Here is a 26430-nt window from a genome sequence, read left to right as displayed (position 1 = left end):
TCTGCGGAAACCTAGTTCTATAAATCATAGTCTTTCCATATATGATAAAACGTGGCCTTGGATAGAGTTTACACATCTCTGATGATGTGGAAAATGTGGCCTTATAAGTGATATACATTATAGAACACAAGTCCTAGCTCTACATTATAGAACACATACATAACTAATTGAACCAATTTAAACTATGGATTTTTATATCCACAAGTCCTAGCTCAAGTGGCAAAATACCGAAATTGTTAGGCTGGATGTCATGACCGAGGTTCGAACTCCGGTACCTCCACTTGTGTGTGGGAATTTATAATAGTTTTGCCATTTCGTCTATCTACAAAAAAAAATGGATTTTTATTTATAATAGTGACCAAATGATACATTTCTATTGCATACAGTGATGCACGTTGCTCTAGACTCTAGTGCAATATAATGAGTCATGTTATTCGGAATTGCAATGTTGCATTTTGTTGATTAACCTGGGGGCGAAGTTGTGTTTTGTTGATTTACTCTAATGGATACAGTTCTATAAATAAAAATGTTGCTAAGCACGTGTATCAAGAAGGCAAATGCATTTGTCTTCGATTAATATTGCGCTTGTATTGTATCCATTGAGCTTATCTTTTTTTTCTTTTGAGCATATAGATTTGTATTCATGGATTGGATATCTTAATCAAGTGAAAAATGAAATTTAAAAAAAAAAAAAAGTGAAAAAATCTATCATTTCTCACCGGCTTTAGCTTCTACTCCTTATGTTTTAGGATTCAGTGTGGTTCACAATTTTCTCCACCACTAATTTTTCTGTACCCTGTTTCGAATCACGTGTTAAGATGGATTATATGAGAAATTATCCCCACAATGGTGTTACTATAAACTATTTATAGAAAAGGACAGCTAAATGATGGAAGCTAGCTTATATATAAACTGATTGTTACAGTTGATGCTAGTAGCCTAGTAGGGTTGTTAGTTGATTTGCCCCCACTTCCCCACCCCTTTCAAAAATAAATTCTATGTAATTTAGATGAAATGTTCCATTAATCCATTGCTCCATAGAAAATGATATCGTTGCCAACATCAACAATCATGTCACTATTCTTGAAAAGTCTTACTAGTTTTTCTCCGCAATAGCCAATCATAAAAATTGACTCTACTTCGGTTTAATTCAAATCAAACAAGAAAATAAGAGGTTGGAAAAGAGGTTTAGGGGATTTTTTTTTACAAGAGACTTAGAGGATAAACAATTTGATTGAATGATTACTGCATAAACGTTTATCACATAGTTTGTGTTTATATATAAGTTATTTTTATAAAAAATAAATAAATAAACAATGTTAAACTATTTTAATATAATCTGTTATTTGTTACCATAAACTATCATAAGAAAAAAAACTATCAAAATAAGTTGAAAAGAAATTATGGAGATATTATATAATGTTTCATTAATGTCTCTATTGTTGAACTTTTTTTGAACGTAAGCTAGCCATGCATCTGCATCAACTAATATAACTTCCAAAATTGATTTTTTTTCTTCATGCAATTACGTTGAACGATGTTCCTCGTTATGCTTTTAACTACTCTAAAGGGTGTTTAAATATGCTGTTTTTGAGTGTTTGAGCTAATGAACTAAGAAATGAATAAAATAAAAGATAAAGGATAGAAAATACATAAAATAGTTTGTTTGATTGATTGTGTGTTGATATATTTACAAATCTATTATTTATAGCCGAACACTAGTCCTATATTTACAAAAATTAGTCTTGCTCGACTATTTACGTGAGTAAAACGCGAATCCTCCCTTTGTTGGAAATACGTGACACCTCGCGTTTGACTTGATTCTCTATTTTCATACATTGTCCATTTCTTCTTATCCACGCATGCGCTCCCTCGGAATTGGTTCTTTGCTCTTAGTATTCTCAGTTATTGGTGCTATTAACATGAAACACGTGTAAATGGTCAAATTGTTAAGTTATACTGAGTTTTAACTGATTCTAATATGTCCACGGTCTTCGTAAATCTCAATAGACCTGTGAAATGTTTGACTAACTCGCATTCGAGTGCATTTGCATTCATCTAAATTTCAATCAACTATGAGAAATTCGCTTGACCCTAATTCATCTGTCTACTAATTTCAGATAACAAGTTATTTTATTTGTTTATTTATAAACACTCACTTAAACAGTTTCACAAATACTCATGCCAGTAGATAAACTCGAAGAAAAAATTTTAATCTTTGTTTTTATCATGTTTACACTATGGAGAATGTTAACCAGTGCCCCCGGGGCATTGGTTAAGCAGCTAAAAGAGGTAAGATTTTATTAAAAAGTGATGTAATAATTAGTTAGTCAAAAGTAACAGTTTATATTTCCAAGACAATTTTTCTACTTTTGCATTCCTTAACCAATGCCCCGGGGACACTGGTTAACAAGACCCTTACACTATTGCTATTCTTTTTATACTTCATAATGTTAATTTATGTTATAGTTTGATATTCAGTAATGTCTCTCATTCCCCTCACTGTAGCGTGCACCTCAAGCCAACTCGTTTGTTGGTTATCTTTCTGTTATGTTCGTTGTCACTAACTTACTCCTTGGATTGTAGCTATAAGTTAAAAGGAAAATTGTTGTTGACACATTGCATAAGGCTGTGTCACACATGTAAAATACGATTTTGCCCCCTCGGCAGTTAACTGCCGAGGAATTCAAAATCCGGCTGCAGTTAACTACCGAGAAAAACCTCTGCAGTTAACTACCGAGGAAAACAATTCTGCATATGAAGGAACAAGCAAAGCAAACAAAGCATGTGTTTTTGTATGATTACTCAAAAACAAAGCATGGGACGTTTTTGTATGATTACTCAAAAACTAAAGCTGCTGTTCAAGAAAAAACCCATCAGCAAACCTCACAAAATTTTGAAACCATTGTTCTTGATTTGTTCATACCCATAAAAATTCCCAATTTCTTCATCTTCTTTCTTACTTTTGTTTAATTTCTTTTATATTGCAATTCAAACCCATAAAAATTCCCAATTTCTTTATCTTCTTTTTTACTTTTGTTTAATTTCTTTTATATTGCAATTCAAACCCATAAAAATTCTCAATTTCTTCATCTTCTTTCTTACTTTTGTTTAATTTCTTTTATACTGCAATTGAAGTAAAAAGGACACCTATTCATGGAGTTATCAATTGGGTGTCATGGATCTGTTAGGAAGAAGGTGTGGATGTCTCTATGTGAATTTGAAACAAAACCCAAAAAACGAAATGGAAGAAGGATTGAGATAAGGACAACAGTGATTGAAAAAAAAAAAAAAGCAAATTCACGATGGCTTTGTTTGCTTTGCTTGTTCCTTCATATGCAGAATTGTTTTCCTCGGCAGTTAACTGCAGCCGGATTTTGAATTCCTCGGCAGTTAACTGCCGAGGGGGCAAAAGCGTATTTTACATGTGTGTCCCAGCCTTCTCAAATGTGTGAACAACAATTTTCAAGTTAAAGACATAGGAGGGAAATATATTTGCTCTCCAACGGCCCATCCCCAACGCTGTATAAATACTTGCTTCCACAACAATACATTTTACACAATCTTTCTTTTAGTATTTGCTCTTTTACAAATTTGAGTGTTAAAAGCGTTTGCAGATACCAACATTCTTGTTTAACATGAATTTTGATAGATTAGTTTGACTTTTAAAAAAGAAAACATGAATGAAACTTTGCTCCAATTTGATCACCCTTCTCAATTTGTTTAGTTCACTGCATAAGAGAGATGTGAGAGTTATTTATCGTCAAAAAAAAAAGAGATGTGAGAGTTATATTGATGCTTTTTTTTAGGCTAGGAAAGTATATTTCACTCTAATATATTGTTATTTTTGCAAAATTTATTGTAATATTTAATAAGATTGCTTTGTGATAAACATAAAAAGAAACATAAAACATACGTGTATGAGATTTATAGAAACGAATGTTTCTTTGTACAAAAAATAAGTATGATTACAATTACTTTTTGAGTAATTCTATAAAAAAAAACTTTTCGAGTAATATTAACTTGTGTCAATATGATACAAGTTAAGAAAATAAACTAGGTTATTTTAAAAAAGGAAATAAACGAATTAAATTACTAATGTATATTTTTTGAAGAAGTTAAACTAACTCACTCAAATTGATATTGAGGAGAAATGAATCTGAGACTTAAACTAATACCACTAGACCGACTTAAGTAGGTTTACAAAGATAATTTTCATGAGTGTGTTTACAATTTCTAGTCGTAGACCAAATAAGAGTGTGTGTTTACAATTTCTAGTCGTACATCAAATAAAATAAAAATTATGTGATTTCACAAATTTAAAGTTATTTTAATGTAAGACGAAAATTATGCAATGTTAATAAATGTTGACTCAGTTGATAAGAAGTTATTATATACTCCCTCCGGTCATTATTACAAGCAAAAATTTATTTTTTAGGTTCATTCAATAAATAATGTATGTGGACTATATATAGACTACATACATCATTCATTGAATGAATCTAAAAAGTGAATTTTTGCTTATAACAGTGACCGGAGGTAGTATTGTGGATTTAACCTAGAGGTGGCAAAAAAATCCGTGCCCGTGGGTATCCGCGGATAAAATTCATCACGGGCACGGGGTGGGTAGCTAAACGGGTATCCGCGGGTATAATAAACGGGTATTTAACTACCCGTTACTTTATAGACACGGACACAGATTTGATGATACCTGTAAGGCCCCACTTTATTTTAAAATTTATTATTATTATATTGAGTGTAGTGAGTAAGTGAATGGATTGATATTATTGTTGTTGCCTTGTTGTTATGTTGTGAGTCGTGGTGAGAAATGATTAGAGTAATAATGTTGAGTGAGAGGTGGCTTAACGAATTAAATGAGGCGAATGGAGAAAACTCAAAACAAAGAAAAAATATAGATAAAAGGTGACAGGTGTGCAAAAAGTAAGATTTAAATAAGTGGGGGAGGGGAAGAGCAAAAGAATAGTAACTAGCACTAGAAAAGTTTAAGAAGAAGGTTGGCCCGAATATATATAGTACATTAGGTAAATAGATTGGTCGGTTTCTTTTTAACTGAACGTGAAAGGAGAAAAGAGAGAAGCAGAGAAGAAATCAGAACCCTAGTTGCAAACAAGCCAAACCGGAGGTTTCAACCAACGAATTCGAGGTAAGGGGGAAAATCTCTTCATCTTTAGGGTTTAATATTTTGTTGTGGGGCTGAAAAGGGGTTATAGTAGGAGTGTTGTTATGATGGTGATGAAGATGTTGTTGGGGTTAATTAGTTCTTGAGTTATGATTATTGTTATGAGGATGAGTCCCACCGAGAACTATGATGAATGAATCTAAAAAATTGTTGTTGAAAGGGTGATATTAAGGAAACTTAGTTTTGAAATTAGGGTTAAGAACATGACTCTGAACGAGTGTAAAATTGGATAAGTTAATAGTGAATTAATGCACAAACAGTAGAGTAAACCTAGAGTGTTAGTCAGGGACAATTGGGGTGTGTTGGGATTGAGTTAAGAGGGTTAGAAGTGATTAATAGGAAGAAAATGCATTTTTGGATCGATTTTGGTCGAGTTTCTGTCAGCCAAAATCAGGCCCCGATTTGGGAAATCGGCCACCGACTCTGGCTCAAAATTTTGAGTGTTTTGACTCTGTAAAAATCGGGCCCCGATTTTAAATATCGGCCCTCGATTTTGTCAGCCCAACTTAACAAATAAAAACTGTATTTCTTAATCATTTTCCGTTTTGAACTGGGTTTCGGTGTAAACATGAAAGTTGTAGGTATGGATGTTAGCTTTCCAATGGTTTAGGTCTCACCTCAAGAGGACATCCAAAACGTGAATTATGATCAAAATACTACACAGGGGTCAGCACGGCCATGTGATCTGTCTAGGTTTAGGAAAACCAATCTTTCCACCATTCTCTGTACCGAATTGGATTTAGGTCTCTTCATGAAAGATGTAGATAAAGGTGTTAGATTTCATTTGGATGGAATGCATTAGTCCCTCTAGAACTTGAGTTATGATTTAAGCACCGCACCTGGGTCATGATGCGTTGTTAGTGAAATTTTAGTACGATCCTTTTAGTGGACTCTTCAACATTTATAAAAGTAGTAGTAGTGATTTTAAGAAATCCATTAGGGTGTAAAGTAAATGTAAGTACCCCTAAATTACATATATAGATGAGGGAGTGAGTTCGAGCATAAGTAAAAGTGATTGCCTCAAGATAATAACAAGCTTACTTATGAACCGAAGATAATAGTCTATGAGAAATTAAGAATGTCAAGATGACTTGGAAACAGGAAGTGAAAGATAATATGGATGACTCTACGAGGAATATTGGTAGATGGGTAAACACTTAAATTAGGATAGAGAATGGGGTATATTATTAGGATGAAAGTTGTAGTGAAGGAGAGAACGAATGACGAGGGTAGATTTCAAATGTAGTAATGAATAACAAAGCAATGTGATGTGTACATATGCTTGTGTAAGATGTTGTTTAAAGATGAGAGGTTACTGTCGTAGGATGAAGATCTATGTTGATATGATAATTGTTGAATGGTGATGATGAATAATGTAATAAATGATGTTTGTGAATGACGAGTAATGCTGATGACGCATCTTGTTTAGGGTGATAAGTAAATGATGAAGTGGGTTATGTTTCTAGTAGGACTAAAAACATTGGGTAAGGTCGGTGGTAATAATAACAGTGAGAAAAGATATCCAGTTAACTAAGGTTTATAGGACGATAATTTAATGGAGCAAATAGTGTGGATACGTGGTGAGTCTAAAAACACACTATTTAGTAAAAAGGGGTTTAAGACGATGATAAAATGGGATATGAAGTAGGTGCTCGTTCGAGTAACTGATGGGGTTATACATAATCTCCTTAAACCAATAATGAGTTTAGGAATACCGTTAAGTGAAAGAGTAAAAGAGCGAAGGTATTTAAACAACTTAAGATGAATGTTGGATAGTAACGTATAAGGTGTAAAAATTAATAGAGAATATAGAAGTCTAATTTAGATGACTGTAAACGATGAGCGGGTCGTTAAGCCGAAATGTAAGGGAAGATAAGGAGTTGTATATTAAGTAATGAAATATAATAGGAATGATGATAATGATGAATAAGACGGTGATCGATTAGAAAGGAGCAAGATGAATATGAAAGATGATCAGAGTTAATAGTTATAATGGTTGACGATAATAATAACAACTAGTATCGAGAGAATGAAACCTTGGATTATAATATAGTCTTAGTGAGGGAAGTTGCTGAAGTCGAAATTAATGTTAAGGTGAGATAATAACTTTGAATTAGAACGGAGTTAAGAATTAGGGGAATGGGTGATGCATAGATGACTACGAACACGAGAACAAAGTAATAAGATATAAAGTTGTTTTATTGAGAAGAATAAGTATGAAGGAGTTAATGACGATGGTGAGGTACGACCTAGTTGTAAAGAGAGGAGACGTTATATGTAATGGTAATTAACAAGTAATATCTTAAGACTATGAATGAGGAATAGAGTATGATATCAGGATAAAGTATATAGATGGCCTAGAATAGATGAGAGAATAGAGCACGTCTGTGAGATGAATAATACAATAAAATAAAGGGATGTTGACGTAGAATGAGTCACACGTAAGGTGTAGATTAATGAAAAGATAGGGTGGGGATATAAACGGATGATAGAGAGTAATGATGAGGAGTCCTACAACTGTGACAGAGATTGATGACGATTAATATTATATATAGTTAAAAAAAATTACTATGATGGAAAATGATGATGTTATAATAGAATAATGATGAGAATGACGGTGTCTATGTTGTTGTGATGATGATATTGTTGATGTTTATCTATGACGATGATGAGAGTGGTGATGATGTTTTGTGTGCTTGCATTAGAGTCGTGCATTTTAGTGGGAGTCTTGCATTAATATGTGGGCTACGTGATTGAGTGTATACTTGTAATACTTGTTGATTTTAATTCTACGCGTCCATTTAGAGTCTAGAGCATGATGTCTTGCATTGTTATGTAGTGAAGTCCAGTAACATACTTCTGGCAAATTATGCAGTGAAAGTCCAGTAACATACCTCTGGCAAAATATGCAGTGAAAGTCCAGAAACATAACACTGGCAAAATGACGAGTAGGTGTGGTACCACATTCATATAGGTCGATAGGAGAGTCCAAATGCATATATATGATGATGTTTTGTGCTTGGTGGTTGTAAGTGTGTAAATGATGTGTGTAGTGAATTGTGAAAAGAAGAGATTATACATAATAACTGTTGAGAGTGAACATATGGTGGAGATTATATTATTCTGATATTTCTTTGATATGTGTGTTTTTCCCTATTATTTTGTTATGGCAGGATTTCTCACCCCTTATTTTGTTGTGTTGTTTTGTGTATGGTGGCTGTACCTTGAGTACAGATACTCAGGTTGACAAGGAGTAGCTATGGGACGTTTTAGAAGGTGGAGATGAGGGGATGCCCTCCGTTTAGTTCTGTTATTTAATAGGTGAATAAGCATGTGGTCCCTATGAGCTCTGATATTGTAACACTAGGGTTGGGGATGACGATTTAATTTTTAATTACATTTCGAGTTGAATCTTGGAAACCTTGTTATGTTCCTATTTATGATTATTGAACGACAAGTATGAATTTATTAATGTGATCACTGAATAATTTTCTTCTTCTCTAGTGGATTTATTTTAAAAGAAAACAATTTATTGTTATTTTGTGATATAATGTCGAGTTTTGTAACATCCTCACTATTAAATATATTCTATTTATTTAATAATTATCGTTGGGAAATAGGGTGTTACAATACCCGTGCCCGCGGGTATCCGTACCTGTTAATAAATTAAGTAAATTACTAAAATATCCACGTGTATATATAAAATAGCTTGGAATGCATATGAATTTTTGGATGTTTATTAGGATTTTAGTCTTTTCTATCTTTTCTTTGGAATTTTTTATGCTTTTTGGATGTTGGATGTTTTTATCTTTTTATTTTACTTTATGAATTTGTATTGATTATGTAAGAATCATATGCATCATGGTATGATGAATTTGCTTGGGATTATGTAAGAATCATGATTTTTGCTGGATTATGGTATGAATTATGAAATTTGAATCAAATATGTTATGTATGGATCTTTAAAAGTTCAAGTTTGTAAGTAATTAAAAAAGTATTTTTCTTTGTAAAAAAAAATTAATTCAAAAATTCATGGGTACCCGCGAATATCCGTGGACATCTAAATACACATGGATTACCCGTAAAGATATATCCGCGCAGGTACAGGGACAGACACGGGTACCATATTTATTCAACAGAGCGGGGACGGATATCATATTACTTGTACCCATGGATACCATTGACATCCCTTTAACCTCAATTGTCAATGTGAGAATCTTTAGCTAAAAACGATTTTTTTAAAAACTTTGATGTCTGTCTCGGTAAGATGAACCCTATATCCCAAGTCATAAGTTTTTGGGTCAAATGCATCTAAAGGTCCTTTAAGTTTTTCGTTTTTCCCAAGGTGATCCTTTAAGTTTCAAAAGTCCCAAACAAGTCCTTTAAGTTTCAAAAGTCCCAAACAAGTCCTTTTAGTTTTTGAATCGTTTCAAACAAGTCATTTTAGAGGATGATGGTGATGATTCAGATGATAGCAACAAAGAGCATTATCCACCATTTTCCATACCTAAAAAGATGACTAATTTTAAGTGGGTGTTAGGAGCCAGATTTGGTACCAAAGATGAGTTCAAGGAAGCAATTACCAACTATGCTATCTACAATAGGACTTGTTTGAAACGATTCAAAATCTAAAAGGACTTGTTTGGGACTTTTGAAACTTAAAGGACCACTTTGGGAAAAATAAAAAACTTAAAGAACCTTTAGATGCAGAATTTTTTTTTATCCGACCCTATTGCCAAAAAAAATTCCAAATCTGACCCCCTTTCACATTTAAATACAGATCTGACCCCCTTTCTGGTATTTTTTTAGTTTGGTTTGTCGTTTTCCTCATTACCGCAGTTTCAAATTGCGGTAATGAGCCTCTTCTCTGACACGTGGCAGGTTGGTACATGGTGCAGCAGGTATGAATATTTTTTTTTAACTTTTTTTATTCTTTACCGCAATTTGGAATTGCAGTAATGAATTTTAATTATTTTTTCCGTATTTCCTCTTTTTGACACTATAAAAACACCATACTATTCATCCAATTCACATTCATTTTTGCATGCATTTCTACTTCTTTTGCACAGTAAAAATAGACATTAAAACGACAAAACTACTTAATTTTTTTACACAACGATTAATTTAAAAACATTTCACGACCTTTCTTTAGTCTTCGCATGTCTGGATTATGGCAAAGCTCGGGACCTTCGTATAGGGGCCAATAACTCTTGTCGTGGACTACTTTGAATGCTTTGTTGTAGATGGCATAAACGTTCTTGTTTTTGAAAACATCTGAAATAAGGGTTGTGTAGTCATGGTGAAAAGAAGAACACGCAACTATGACATGGGAACAAGGCAAATGTAAGGCTTGATATTTCCCACAATCACACCACCCCGCTTGTAGGTCAACCTTGAAAGTTCACATTGGCCTTCCCTCCCTGTAGTTGACGGTCTCACGAACAGAGAAGGTATACATCTCTCGATCAAACTGTTCGACATGATTAGTGTTTTTAAATTAATATTTATTACAATTATCATTAATATCATTAATATTTCTTATCCTTTGGAATTGCGGTAATGAATTATTTATTTTTTTTCGTTTTTTCTATTTTTGGCATTATTAAAACAATATACCATTCATCCAAATTCACAATCATTTTTTCATACATTTCTACTTGTTTTGCATAGTAAAAATAGACATTAAAATCACAAAACTGCTTAATTTTTTTAAATGACGGAATTTTATTGAAGGTTAAAAAAAAGGTCATAAATACTTATAAAAGATTGGTTGAACACATAATACATAACTATATAAACTATCGGTGTCGGTGTTCTTTCTTCCACCTCCTCGTCCATTTCAGTCCTAATGCGAGTACTATTGGGTCTACCTTTCTTTAGTCTTCGCATGTCTGGATTATGACAAAGCTCTGGACCCGTATGGGGGCCAATAACTCTTGTCCTGGACTACTTTGAATGCTTTGTTGTAGATGGCGTAAACATTCTCGTTTTTTAACACGTCTGGAATAAGGGTTGTGTAGTCATGGTGAAAAGAAGAACACGCGGCAAAATGAGGTGACTATGCAAACTAATGATGCTGAAATTCAAAATGAGGAGGTGGATGAGGAAGAGGAAGAGGAAGAGGAAGAGCCCGAGGAAGAGGAAGAGCAAGAGCAAGACCAACGACCCGTACGAAGAAAAAAAGATAAATTATGTGCTACAGGAAGTCATAATTTAAATTTAGGTTGGCGTAAATGGTTACCGCGGAGAAAGTAGTTTTTATTTTTAACACAATGAATAATATAATTAATGTTTTTAAATTTATATTTTTTTACAATTATCATTTATATTTATTTATTATTATTTGCATCTAATTTTAAAAAACATATATTGTGCCAAAAATAGAAAAAACGAAAAAAAATAAAAAATTCAGTACCGCAATTCCAAACTGCGGTAATGAATAAAAAAAATTTAAAAAAAATCAGTCAACCTGCCTCATCTGTGCAAGCCTGGCGCGCGTCAGAAAGGTTGCTCATTACCGCAATTTGAAACTGCGGTAATGAGAAAAACGACAAAACAAAAAACAAAAAATCCAGAAAGGGGGTCATTTCTGTATTTAAATGTCAAAGGGGGTCAGATTTGGAAATTTTTTTGGTAACTGGGTCAGAAAAAAAAAATTCAAAAAATACCTGAAAGGGGGTCAGATCTGTATTTAAATGTGAAAGGGGGTCAGATTTGGAATTTTTTTTTGGCAACAGGGTCGGATAAAAAAAATGCATTTGAGCTAAGTTTTTGGGTCATGTTAACCAGTGCTCCCGGAACACTGGTTAAAGAAGTTAAAAGAGAAAGTTTTAAATTAAAAATGCCGCTTTTTATACTTTTTAGACCTTGAATGCATAAATTCCAATGCAAAATTACTACATTTGACTTCCTTAACGAGAGCACAGCTTAACATTCCCATAAGTTTTTTCATTACAAACAAATATAAGGCGAATATCACAAAAAATTTTGCCGGCAAGAATTCATGTGCTATACCACCATAAGAGGGACCCACAGAAAACAAATCCAACGGTGCAAGACAGCTCATACATTAGAGAGTCGTTATGAAAATGGAAAAATGCCAACGTGGAAAATTCGCGAATGAAAAACATGAGGCAGTGATTGAGCAACACGTCGCAATCAAGAAATGGTTGTGTCGGTACGTACGTCTCGGGTTAAGGTGGTCCTGGTTCTGGTCCCAGAGAGTTCGGAGACAAAACGAGAAGGACCTGGTACGGTGTGGTCGTAGGTGCGTAGGACTCTCCTTCAATCGCTAGCCAACATCAACACTTCCACTGTGGCCGTGGGTGTGTGGGACTCTCTTCCATTTTCTAGCCACTTCAATCAATTCTTCCACATCATAGTTCTGCTCCTACAGTAAGGAGATATATTTATTTGGTAGGAAATATATTTAAGAGGAATATACAGTAAGGAGATATATTTATTTGGTAGGAAAATAGGGAGTTAGTTAATAAAGTTTAGGTAAAATTATATTTCTTTTTCTTAACTTAATTTCAGATAATTATTTGATCCTTTATTTTTGTATTATTTTGCCATTTTAGTTCATTTGTGTATGAATTTCAAACTCTAAAATTATGCTTTTATTTTCTTATGACCTCTCAATCTTTAAATATATGGTCTTTAATTTATGTTTACGTATGAATCTTAAATTTAAAATTTAATAATACATATGCAAATTGACAAAAAAAATAGGCTTAAATAGTTAAATCGTCCATGTAAGTTTGGATGTTTATGATTTTCGTCTCTGCATCTTTTTTTGTTCTAAAACAAACCCTGTAAGATGCAAACATTTTGATTTTAGTCCCTACCGTCATCATGTCTTAAAAATGTATATGTGGCAAACAGAGGGTGATGTGGCAGTGGCTGGCGTGACTGACGATGCTGATTTGGTAAAATTGGTGATGAATCACAGAGTGAGAGAGACCAAAACCAAAAAATGAAATTCGTAGAGGGACCAAAACTAAAAAAACGAGAAGACAAAAAATACAAATTTTAAAATCTTGGCTCTTCCATCTTTTTCATGTTTTTATTCCTCTGTTTTTATATTAGCCACACACGTTCACCATTTCATATACCGATATCCTGCATTTATGCTAAAAACTCACAAATAGATCATAAAACAGTAAAATTTACATGATTTCCCCAAAATCATGGTTCTTTTGCACGGAGTAGTATAAAATAACAAACTATGGATATAACATTCACCACATCCTCTTTATTTCTTCCTGTCAAACAGCCATAAAATGACCTTTCAAATATTCTAATACATCTCTTAGCTTTTCCAAAAGAATATGTCCCTCAAAAGATGGAACCTCTCTTAGCTTTGCTTGAATTCCATGAAAAATAAACATATCATCAGAAGTTGAGGAAAAAACATGACTCCGTTGAAGTGCAAGATAAAATAGAAAGAAACTCATGAAATGTGACAAACTCTAATTCAATTAAAATTGTCTTGACAAGAAAAATGATCTAATCTAACCATGAATTTTCTTCATTTTTCCCCCTTTTTTCTTGACCATTACATATTTGAATGAATTTTTCCATCAATGAAAGAAAAAGAATCAATAACAAACCTCAATAGAATATATATTATGAAACCTAGTTAGACAGCTTAGCAGCGGTAGACAAATTCTTGTTAAATTCACTGGCAAGGTCACGAACTCAGATACGTTTGTTCTGTTATAACAAATTGGAAGTTTCTTGTTTAATGTTTTTCAAAGGGCGGCCATGGTTATCCTCGGCAGGCTCTTGAAATTTTAATGATTAACTTCAAATTTATACTTTTGAAAACTATTGGAAAACTAAAGTTTGAAGGGGGATATAATCTTGAAGTGTAGTTACCAAAGAACAAAATCATTGTGCAAAAGAACAATGTTTTTGTGGAAATCATGGAAATTTTACTGTTTTATGATCTACAGTTAAAACTCTATAAATTAATAATGTCAGGACCGGAGAAATTTATTAATTTAGAGAGTTATTAATTTATCGATAAATTAATAATTATTAATTTAAAGAGTTTTTAAGTAATTATACTGTACATACCAAACAAAAAGGCAAATTAGTCTATGCCTCTTAGAATTACGTTGCAGCGAACCTTGGGACTCAACGTAAATTAGTAACTACTGTGTTCATATGCATTAGAAATCAATAATGACTTTTGAAGTACATTAAATGTAATCAGGAGGAACAAATGTGTTCAATGTATTCCTAATATATTTTTTTTCAGTTTCTAATTTATGATTTTCTTGGGACCGAAAATTATAAAGGGATCTCGCGAAAAATTATTATCTTATTATTTTATCGAGTTTTTCAATTTTTTACATTGGCCCAAGTCGGGACCGGACAAATTTATTATTTTAGAGAGTTTATTAATTTACCGAGTATTAAATTAAAGAGTTTCTACTGTATCTATGAATTTTTACCAGAAATTGAGGATATGGGTAGAAGAAAAGGTGAAAGTGTGCGGCTAAGATAAAAATGGGGAAGAAAGACAGGAAGAGATGGAAGAACCGAGGTTTTTAAATTTGAATTTTTTGATTTCTCGTTTTTTGATTTTGGTCCTCTACGAATTTTGTTTTTTGGTTTAGGTCCATCTCACTGTGTGCCAAACCAGAGTCGTCTGCCACGTCAGCTTTTGTTTGCCACATATACTTTCTTTGTAACATATGATGACGGTAGGGACTAAAATCAAAATGTTTTCATCTTACAGGGTTTGTTTTAGAACAGAAAAAGATATAGGGACGGAAAAAAAACACGCGAACTTACATGGACGATTTAACTATTTAAGCAACAAAAAAAAAAACAAATACAAAAAACTAAATCATTATCAAAAATTAAGTTAAGTGATTAAAAGTTAAATTTGGTCCCAAGTTTAAGACTTAGGATTGTATGGTTTTGTTTCTCACTTTTTCATTGAATTATTTTAGGGTGGCATTTCACATGGGAAAGCCTACACTCACCACCATTCTCTCTCCTACACTCACCACCACCACCGTATTCCTTCATCTCTCCATTGGTCTTCATTTTGGACAAAACTGTTTATCAAACAATGAAACAACTTCATATCCTACCTTTCATCCTTTCTCTCTCATTCATCTAAAACTCAGATTCCATAAACAGAGTATTGTTTTTAATTAATTGTGGATTACATAAACACCATGGTTTTTCAATTGCAACACATGGAGATTTTTTTTGAATTCTTCTTTAATTTCATTTTTTCTTCAATATTCTTTAAGAACAACATGATGAAGATGGAAATGTGTTGTAGTTTCATGGAGGTTGAAGATAGTAAGTTGAAGACAATGAGGTTAAAGTAATAGGTGGTGGTAGGTGAATTGCAGATTGGGATAACTTTCTGACTCAGATCTGTTTCGTATTTTTCAATTTCAATTTTCTGATTCCGTAATTTCAATTTTCTCTTCAATTATTATATTATTTCGGAGGATCAAGAGCTTTTCAGCAAGGAATTGCAGCTTGATACCAAGGTAGTCATAATTCTTAACTTACATCAATATAGAAAAATTAATCTAGGTTGTTTTGTGGGTTGAGAGCCTGCAGTTTGATAGGCAAAACAACAACAAGAAAAGCTCTGAAGCCCCGATACTCCAAAAATGGTGAAGTATCGTATCCGACACGTATCCGACACCGATACGCCCCGATACGTCCCGATACGCGTATCGGAAAAGTATCGGGCAATTAATATTTATTTTTTTGAAAAACAATGACCGATACGTGTCGGATACGTCCCGATACGCGTATTGGAGAAGTATCGGACAGTTAATATTTATTTTTTGAAGGAAAAAAAATGACCGATACGTGTCGGATACGACTAATTTGTACTCACACAGCTTACTTATACTCCGACACCTATACTTCTGTCTTACATATTTCCTTTAAAAAAAAAGAAAAATAAAATAATAAGAAATAAAACTACAAGTCTGACAGCGCTATCAAAATCATATTGTATCTTAACCTAAAAAAATAGGGTTTCTCGTCACCACATAGCAATAGCTATTCTTTCTTCTAACCATTACCACTGATTGAATTCTACTCTGTTTCTCTTCTCTCTAATGTTACGTTTCTTCTACCGTTTGTTTTCGATATAAATTAGTGTTAACTGTTAAGTAGTCAACATTAGACCAAGATGTTCTTTTTTTATAGTACTTATGATGTTCTCTTTGGATGGTACTAATGATGTTTAACTATATTCTATCTAATTTGTGCCAAAAAAATATGTAATTGTCACTTGTTTTGATCATTTTCATTAATGTGAATGTTTGTTTATTATCATTTTTAGTTATGTTTATACATTGTGCACTTATACTATTAATTTTAAATTTAATTTTTTAATAACGTATCGATGCCGTATCGTATCGGGAATTTTGAAAATTTTCCCGTATCGCTGTATCGGTATCGTATCGTATCGGTATCGTGTCAGGTATCGGGGCTTCATAGAAGAAAAGAAATGAAGAGGATTGATGACATAAAGAAATTAGAAATGGGTTTGCTAGTTGGCCATGTTTCTAGACCAGATTCCAATATTCATTAATTCATTCATTTAAAAGAAAGAACAACACCTTGCGTGTTTGATGTTGTTGTTGTGTGTTCCATGATTTTATTTTAACTAATTAATCTAATTTCATTATTGGGATGAATGCTCTTGCGTTTTGATGTTGCTGGTGGTGGGGGAAGAGAGAAGAGTGGTGGAAGATGTAAAAGAAATAATATAGTGTTGTAAGTCTATAATAAGATTGTGCTCTTCAAAATGATCTAATGGCTAAAGTGAACTTTCCCATGGTGGGAAATGATTCACCTTTCCCATGTGAAATGCCACCCCACCTGAAAAGTTTGCCATAAGACTACTTTTTCATGATTCCAAGACCTAAAAAAACTACTCACTATTCATAGTGAAGAGCATAAACAAAATAAAGTAAATAAAAGAAGAAAGTAAGCTAAGAAATTTTATTGCAAGAACAAGAACAATACAATTGTTTTGTCTATGATAATGTAAAAATGGTCATGAACCAATGCCTAGGCTAGCCTATTTATGGTCAAAGCCTCGAAAAATTCATGAGCATCTGAGTTACAAGAGTTTAACGATGGATTGAACACTAGTCCATCCAATTTCCCACAAGGAAACCCATAAAATTTATATCTAGAAGTTGTTACGATCGTAGCCCCTGGTTACGAACAGTCGTAATAGCCCCATGTCTTTAATGTCTTGATATTTGGCTTCCTTATTTCAATGGTAACGGTTTTGGGACTTTAAGCCATGAAACGTGAGAGTTTGTTGAGTCATTGTCCACTCTTAGATCATTCAAAATAGAATTTTGCTCTCCACCCAGCACGTTTTGCTCGCATTCTGCAGCCATGCCAATTTTGCCCCTGCGCATGTTAACAAACGCAAGTGTAATACTATGCGTTAGTTAAGCAACGTTGCGTAAGTTAAGATGCGCAAGGGTAAAACTCTGCGTGAGTTAACTCACGCATAGGCATGTATAAAAAAAAAACAGCGTGAGTTAACTCACGCATAGTATTACACTTGCGCGAGTTAACTCACGCACTACTGATATATCAGTACAGCATTAAATGCTGTACTGATGTGCATTGAATGCAGTTTGGGTCCAAACCCTAAAATGCTCGTAATTGAACCTAATTACGTCAGTTTAACAATATTATTGGATAATACGACTTAGTGCATCAAAATTACACCAAAACATCGTTTTTTTCACAATCACATAATCACACATAACGATCCAAACGATCCAAATTACACAAATTCGCCGATAATGACCCGTAATCATTTAAACACACTTAATGACACGTAAACGATCCAAATTACAAATAGAGGAATGATATTTTGACAACTAATTTCCAATAACTTTTGGTGACAACCTTTTTCCTCTCTTTCTATTGGACAATAACAATAGAGAGAGAAAAAGGAAGAGAGAGAATAAAAGTACAATGAGAATATAAGAGAGAGAGTTGTCACAAAAGTTGTTGGAAAATGGATGTTCAAATATCATTTCTCTTACAAATAATTAGAGACAAAGTAAGTAATGCAAGCAATAATTGGTGTGACATAACCGGCCACCAAAAAAATAATTCATTTCATTTAATATATATAATATTAGTTACATATTGGCCATAAATATACAAATTACATAACCGGCCACCAAAAAATATGTCGGGGTGTAATACCACCAAAAAATAGGACGAACACCGACCGACCTATAACTTTCCTAACCTATAATAACCTATCTAAGAGGTCTAGTGATATTCCTAAATTGTCGTCCTCTTCCATGTCCTCCGTCCATTCAAATTCTTGTTCCTTTTTTTGCGGGGTGGGAGTATCACCACAAACAATTGGATTGTGCTCATTTGTTGGTTTCTTTGGCGGCTGAGGCTCCTTAGACATGAGTTCATTGAAAGCGTTTTGTCTATCCAAAAATGCAAAATGCCAATTCTCCGCCTCACCAATCTTGTTGTTCATCCACTCCTTACAACTCGGTGGTAACGGACAACCTTCCTTGTCGTTTCGGACAAAGTCAATAGAACAACGGGTCTTTTGTAGCAAGAAGCAATAATGTGACCCATATCCGGAGTGGTCATCCACTTATCTGGAGGCGCAACACCAATTGTACGTTTAGGAGGGTATAAACCATTCAAGATTATGTTATAACGCTCCTCCGTGTCATATATCGGCATGTAGTCACTCTTATGATTTCTCAACTCTTGAATAAGTGCATGACGAATCAATACATGATCTTCCTCATCCATCCCCAAGTGTCTAGCTATCACCCGGAATCCACAATGACCATCCCCTTTAACATTCACAATTTCTTCAACAAAAGGCCTCATGATATTTGGAATTTTTGAAATGTATGGGATATTCCAAAACGGTTTTGAAGTGGAGGATGAAGCTTGTGAGCGGGAATAAGTGTCAAGGCGTGCATCTTTCCTCTTTGGAAGTGACCTCTTTGGTTGTGAAGGTTGACTATCCGGATTTTGAGAATCAATGGTCTCCCACCTAGAGGGGATTCGACCCGTTGATGACACTTTGAGTGTAGTCCTCTTCCTTTTAGGTGCTCCCTTGGTTACCACCTTTTTCAAAGGCGGAGACAAAAATGTGGTTTCTGGAAATGCAATTTGACGCATCATCTCTTTGATGTGGAGCTTCATATTGTAAGGGCTTTTCTTGAGAAGTTCTTGAATGCCATTCCACTCCTCCATCACGGAAAAGTCATCATCAATCTTCTCTCCTTGTACACACAACCTTTTCCAATGAGGGTATATATCATCCAAGACAAGAGGCAATTTTTGCTTGCTCTTCATGGCAATAATACACGCACAAGGTAACCCGTAGGATGTCATTTGAACACAACCACAATCTTCCTCACCAAATGCGAATGTCTTGGAGCGTTTCAATTCATCATAGATAAATCTCAATGCTTTTCTAGAAACATAACCCTCCAATTCTTTCATCATCTTGATCTTTTTGTATTTGTGCTCAAACACCGTTTTGTTCCTCCCGAAACTACCTTGTATTTCACCAAATTGCACCGCCAACATCTTGTGGATTTCATCCCAACATGATGCCAAATCACCCACGTTACTCCTCAAATATTTTTTCAAAACACCATGAGCGGATTCAACTATGTTGGTGGTTCTACACCCTAGATGCAAGACTTTATCCGTCCATGCCCTCACAAATTTCTCCTTAAGGTTCAAAACCGTTTCTTCGACATATTTAATGAATTCCGGAAATGGCATGCATACCTCTTTGAATTTCAACAAATTAATTGCATATGATTCCTCCGTGGGAGATTCAACCAACTCTCTCCAAGCATTCACCACTTTCTCAACAACATCGTTATTCTTCATCTTGTTCTTCTTCAATTCTTTCTTGTCTAGTTTTGTACCCTTAGGAGGCATTGGCACCACTTTACAATCCGTGATGCACTTGGACCTTACATTCTTCCCAATATGAAAATAACAAAGCATGGTGTATGTTTCAGGGAAAACTATGCCAACGGCCTTCATCAAAGCACCATCCCTATCGGTGACAATCACCTTAGGCATGTTGTCATTTGAGTACAAGAGACCTTTCAACATCGTAAGTGCCCAAGCAAAGTTATCCTCTAGTTCAAAGTGAAGAAAGGCGAAACCAACGGAATACGTCATTCTTGTAGAGGTGCAACCAACTATCTCAAACAAAGGCATTCAGTAGTTGTTGGTTTTGTATGTAGAGTCCATGACCAAAACGGTCGGAAAGGTGTTGAGCAATTTAATTGACTCCGGATGAGCAAAAAAGATGTCTTCAAGAGTGGTTTCCTCACTATTGCATCTTGTGTAATAGACGTACTTATGCTCCACCAACTTCGAAATCAAGAATTGCAACTCCGTCATGTCACCTCTTTCCCCCTTGCGCCATCTTGTTCTCACATTGTACACTTGCTTGATTGTTGTCACACTTTCGTTGTTGTTTTCCTTCAAATTGGTGAGAATATTCCGAGGCACCGTCAAGCTCTTTGTCATTTCAATAACTTTTTTCTTCTCCTCCGCACGAAGTCTACCCGCAATTAGGTGTCCTTGTAACTTTCCCACCTCCAAGTCATGGTTGTGCATTCCACAAAGCATTGCAAGCCACCAATCATTTGTATCTTTATCAAAGAAACCTTTCAACCTAAACGGACAATTACATTTCCTTGAGCCAATGCCTTCAAGGTTCGGTTTCTTCCTTGTCTTAGGTGGCTTGTATACCCCACTCCTTTCACATTGCATCGTCAAATACGGCCTTTTTATAACGGATTTATCTATACAAACACCAAATCCGGCCTTCACCCCTTGTCCGCGAACCCAAGTAAGTAACTCTTCTCGCTCTCTCCATCTTGCATTTGTTGTAAAAAATGAGGCGGTGTCACGAGCTTCACAAATAACACCGGTAGGTACCGGATTAGGTTCTTGAATTTTACCAATTCGAGCTTGAATTGGAATTTGGACTTTAAATGGTTTGAAATTAAAGCTTGGTTTGACATCGCCGGAACCTTCACCGGAACCTTCTTTTTTGGCCGGTTTCGGTTCAACGCCATCATCCGCGACTTTGTCAACCATCTCCCTAAATATCTATTGAATAAAAAAAATTACAAAGGAAGAAAAAAATAAATTACTTGCGGAACAAGCTAACCAAGAACAAAAGTGGCGCAAAAAATTCAAAAAAACATGGCTGCACAGTGGCGTGACTTAAGTCACGCAGCACTAATGCACTTGCGACAGTTAAGTCGCGCAACCAGGTTAACCTGCGCAAGTTAACTTGCGTACCATGCCCTACTCCCTACGAAAAACAGACGAACCAAGCAGGTAAACCAGCAAAATGAGATGAGTTTAGATGGTACAATACCTGATAATTGATGCTTGATGAGCGTAGAAACTTGCTTCCTGACGATTTGCAATGATTTGGGATGATGATTTTGACCCAAAAAATCGCACTTTTTGGGCTTTTGAAGGTGGAGGGAAAGAAAATGGTGGTTGGAGTTCGGACTGATGGGTTTTGTTCAAAAACAGGAACACTGCGTGAGTTAACTTACGCAGCGTGAGTTAACTTGCGTAGCGCATGTTAACTTGCGCAAGGGTAAAATTGGCATGGCTGCAGGGTGCGAGCAAAACGTGCTGGGTGGAGAGCAAAATTCTTCAAAATAGTCTTGAATGTCACGTGAGTGCTCTAGGTCATGGGTTGGTTAACAAGTCTTGGTTCTTTGGGATATACTTTGGTCCATTTTGCATCATTGCTTCACATACCTCCTATTTTGCATATTTTATTCAATAATAACAAAACATAAATAGAAAATACTACAAACTATGGTGTTATTGGATGACGTAAGGTATTTATCTAAGTGCGATAAATATTCAATAAGAGAGTGACCTTCATAGTTTACTTGCATTGCGAAAAAGATATGTTTTCACCGTAATTAGGATGCAACTTGAAACTATGTTTTGTGGGGATTGGACTTTGATCATCTACCATAAGTTCAATGTTGTTCAACCAACTCAACTACGCTCATTGGATGCTATAAGTTGAATTTGATATCTATATAGTTTCACATATGCACAATTTTGTTTTCTCTCTTTTTTTTAATAAAGATTTTAATTTTTCAATTTTAAAAAGTAGTCAAACATAGTTTTACCATCAACTAGACCATCGACCCGTGCTGACGCACGGGTCATACCAATAGTAATAATTGACTGAAATAAAAAATTAATATAAAAGTGCAATGACATAGTTCATTTTATAATGAAACATCTACTCTGCTAATATAACATAATATTGAAATAGCATGAGTCGTTAAGTAGATGTCACCCGTGCTGCCGCATGGGTCATATACAGTGTAAAAGTAGTAGACAGAAGCAAGATTATATCGTACAGTCCTAATTTAATATTCACAGAAATATCTCTTTGGCAACTCAAGGCCTATCTTGATTCTTGACCTGTTCTGCCTCCACTGGAATTGCAGATACCTAACATAAACACAAAGTTGATCAGATCATGTAAATCATACACTTACTTAACAAAATATTAACAAAAATAAGTCAAAGAAAGTTAATGTATTCGCTTCAAAATGTGTACCAAATACATCAACATTTATTACTCAGAGAGATGTCCAGATACATCAAATATTATAAGATATATATCAACGCTTGCCGGTAAACTCTTGAAATGCATGCAGAGAACAAACATAAACCTTATAATCTTATAAGATATATTCTAGTGTTTTTAAATCACTGTTGGTTATTTCTGTCCATACTAACACAACTTGCGGACTGTTACACATTTTTTTCATGCAATCCTGCAATTAAAAAAACCATACATATTATAAGAAATACTCTAAATTAAGCATAAGGTGTCTAAAGAATAGATCAAAAGAGCACAACCACAAATAGCTTTCTAAACATAAATTCTTAGTTCTCAGACAAACTGCAATGCTATAATCACCAATGTTCTTCAAAAAAAATCTAGCAGTAGAATAGAAAGAAAACTCATACATGCTTTGAGATCATAAGTCCCAACCATGCAGCTAGATTCGAAGTCAAATAAACTATAAAATGAATAACAGCAAATAAATACTTTAAGAATATGAATGCTTTGAAAACAAAATAAGAAAGAAATAATGTTTGGACTGTTATCAAAAGTGTGCGAAGGATGCCATGAATAAAATTCAAATAAGAAAGCCAATAATATGTACTAATGAGCTATCAAAGGTACTATTTGGTGCATAAGGATGTAAAATCCAACCAAGTTTGCAGGATCTTCATTCTTTAAATAGTGATTAATCTCTCCGTTCAAAGTATACATAATCCATGCTACACATCATTAATGGAATTAAAGCAGTACACCAAATGATTTAAAGGCTTTACTTAGTTTCACATTTTTTTGTGATCTATGTTAAGATTATTGATACCATGAAAAATAACGGCACTAATAATATATACGAACCAACAGTAGTAAAAGGTACAAATTCAACTTACTGTAAAGCGAGAAAAGCTACAAATTCAACTTATGGTAAAGTGGGAGTTCTCAATTGAGAGAACCGTTTAAAAATGAATGACTTAACAAATGAATTCAACTTACAAATTCAATGTAGCTAGGGACTTTCATTAGGCACAATTTTGTATTATAAACCTAAAGGACTAACATAATGAACCATTTAAACAAATGAATCACTTAACATATAACACCAAGGTATACATTCAAGGTTCATATGTAGTCCTAGTTTGCATAATTAGAAGATATTTGCCAAAAAATATAAAGTATCCATGAATTTGATAGAGTAAACGATTCTAGTTTTGTTAGATTTCTTTACAACTACCAAAGGATTTCCACACACAAAAAAAAGAAGCAAAAGTTGCACTTCTGCTATTTTTTTTTTGTTTCCTTTACAATAGTTCAAATTCCTAAATGGCAAAAGTCTTAATAGCATTGAACTTGATTGAATCAAAATTAGAAAACCAAAAAAAAAATAACAGAAAATTAAATATCATTTTTGCAATACCATAATACTACTCTATTGATTAGTAACTAATTGAATACAAATTTAGGTAAAAAAAAGTGTTTTATTGTTTCTATTAAGAGATTACCGAAAAATTACCGTGTCGGTGGTGATATCAAAGAGACTGGATCTACGGCGACGGTGATTGAGATTACTTCGGCGGAGAAAGTACTTCTGAGCATGACTTGCAACATGTGTAGGCGTTCTTGTTTTCACATAGTTCCTTGAGATTCCTCTCCAATCACCTTTTCCCACTTTCTTCAATCCAACCAAAAACATCTTGTGCTCTTCCTCAGTCCACGAAATCCCTGATCCATTCAAAGAAAATCAATAACAATAATTACTTTTCAATTTCAATCAATTCAAACAAAGGCATAAACACAAAAATTATCAAGTTAATTTCAAGTTTTAGTTAATTTATAGAATCTCTATTAAACAATAGCCAAAAACCATTTAAATGTGAGACATGTAGCCATTGTTTGCTCAGAGAGAAGGCGGTCAAATATCTACTTAAAATCCTGAGGTAAACAACCTTTAATGCTCAATCCAAGTGAAAATTCCTCTTGCATAAGATGTAGTTATTCCAATTAAAGTTTGTGCACATGTATGTTAACTCCAATAGCAGTCTCTTCTCAGCCCCTAGATGAATAATGCAGCACAATTCAAAATTGGACATCCTTGTAAGTAACAAACCTGCTACCTTACAAACCAGAAGCAAATTCACAAAAAACACACAGGATAGGGGGCACACAAAAAACAGCTCTCAAAAACTCAGCAACAAACATTTTTTGGTATTGAATCTTCATGATAGACATTGCCGGCTAGAGATGAAAGATTAAACTTATAAAGAAAAGCTTGCAAAAATAATAAAAATTGGATGGAGCAAATTGAAACAAAGGCCAAGACACAATTAATATTGAAGCAAAAATATTCATGGTGTATAATTTCATATGTTAAATATAATTACTCTATCCATAGAGCAATATAAGTGTTGTGATATCTGATATAAAATGTTGAAAATTGAAAAGAATATAATAGTTTAAGGGGAATGTGGCTTACATGATCGGGGGATTGATGGACCGAGCAACACCATTCCATGTCATCAGAATCGTTCACGGTGGTCTTTTGATTCTTTTGGGGCTGCGGTGAGATGGCAGCACAACCGCTTCCTGGCTTTGAACCCCATTACCTCTTTTTTGCTGCTCAGCCCCACCATTCAACTTCATTTGATCCCACCATTCAACTTCATTTGATTCCACTTTATGCTGTTAATAACAATTTTATATGAAATTCAGAATAAATATATAAAATTTCATCTATAAGTTAGAAAACAATGTGAATTAGTCATAGAAAGAATGATCTTGAATAGAGGATGGACACATTGCCGCTGGTGCGCCAGATATATTGGATTAATGTTGCTTAACAACAACATATTGTCGCCGGAAAATACATAATCGAATGTGGAGAAGTAAGTTGACGCAGAGATGGAAGTCTCAATCTAAATCTAAGCTGTCAAAAACTGATCAATTTACAACTTTCAAATATACACTGCGCATGAACTAAAAAGAAAAAAATACAGGAATTCAAGTCTCAAAATAAAGTCGTGTTTGAGCATTGTGTATACAACTTTCAAAGATACACTGCGCATGAATCAAAAAGAAAAAAATACAGGAATTCAAGTCTCAAAATAAAGTCGTGTTTGAGCAGTGTGTATAATAATGGCTTGATTACACATAATTCCAATGTATAATAATGGCTTGATTACACATATATGAAGTTTTAAAGTCAATTTTTTTTGAGTAATCATATAAATGAGTATTTGGCACAAAGTTCAGATTAGGTTAGTTAGCCTCGTCAAATATGTAGGGAAAAAAAGAATAAAATGCAGTTACAATTAAATCAAACAACCTGTTGATTACCTAGATATGAAATTATGGCTTAGAAAAGAGTAATGCAACCGTACAGGGATAGTTCTGCAAGAAATTCCGATATTTTATTTTGTAACAAAATCATATTTCAATAAAGAAAAAATCACACAAACACAAAGGAAAACAAACCAAAGTAGTAGTACCTTCGTATGGCACCCAAACCTCTGCTACCCATAACCAAAGCATCAATCTTCAAATCCCCAACAGAATCAACATATGA

General features: G+C 34.1%; 1 protein-coding gene, 1 long non-coding RNA gene and 1 pseudogene across 3 annotated transcripts; all 3 read right to left on the bottom strand.

Annotated features, from left to right (window-relative positions):
• Positions 1 to 18727: 18727 nt before the first annotated feature.
• On the bottom strand, positions 18728 to 20422 carry LOC146932120 (uncharacterized). The gene has a single exon (XM_085707727.1). The coding sequence runs from the start codon at positions 20420 to 20422 to the stop codon at positions 18728 to 18730; it is 1695 nt and encodes a 564-aa protein (XP_085563853.1).
• An 11-nt stretch (positions 20423 to 20433) lies between these two features.
• On the bottom strand, positions 20434 to 21352 carry LOC146932119 (uncharacterized; annotated as a pseudogene).
• A 1170-nt stretch (positions 21353 to 22522) lies between these two features.
• On the bottom strand, positions 22523 to 26269 carry LOC146932118 (uncharacterized). Of its 2 annotated transcripts, none has more exons than XR_015006929.1 (3): positions 26202 to 26269; positions 25342 to 25547; positions 22523 to 22753 (listed from the first exon to the last, which is right to left on the bottom strand). It is a non-coding gene; the product is annotated as an uncharacterized LOC146932118 (long non-coding RNA). The 2 variants fall into 2 exon arrangements; XR_015006930.1 differs by lacking the exon at positions 22523 to 22753 and adding an exon at positions 24813 to 24921.
• Between the last annotated feature and the right edge of the window lie 161 nt (positions 26270 to 26430).

Source organism: Medicago sativa, chromosome 4, assembly GCF_051527215.1.
Source record: "Medicago sativa cultivar Bolivia chromosome 4, Bolivia_mono, whole genome shotgun sequence".
Taxonomy (NCBI): domain Eukaryota; kingdom Viridiplantae; phylum Streptophyta; class Magnoliopsida; order Fabales; family Fabaceae; genus Medicago; species Medicago sativa.
The sequence above is the reverse complement of the archived record's forward strand: the minus strand, read 5'-3'. Positions and strand labels throughout refer to the sequence as shown.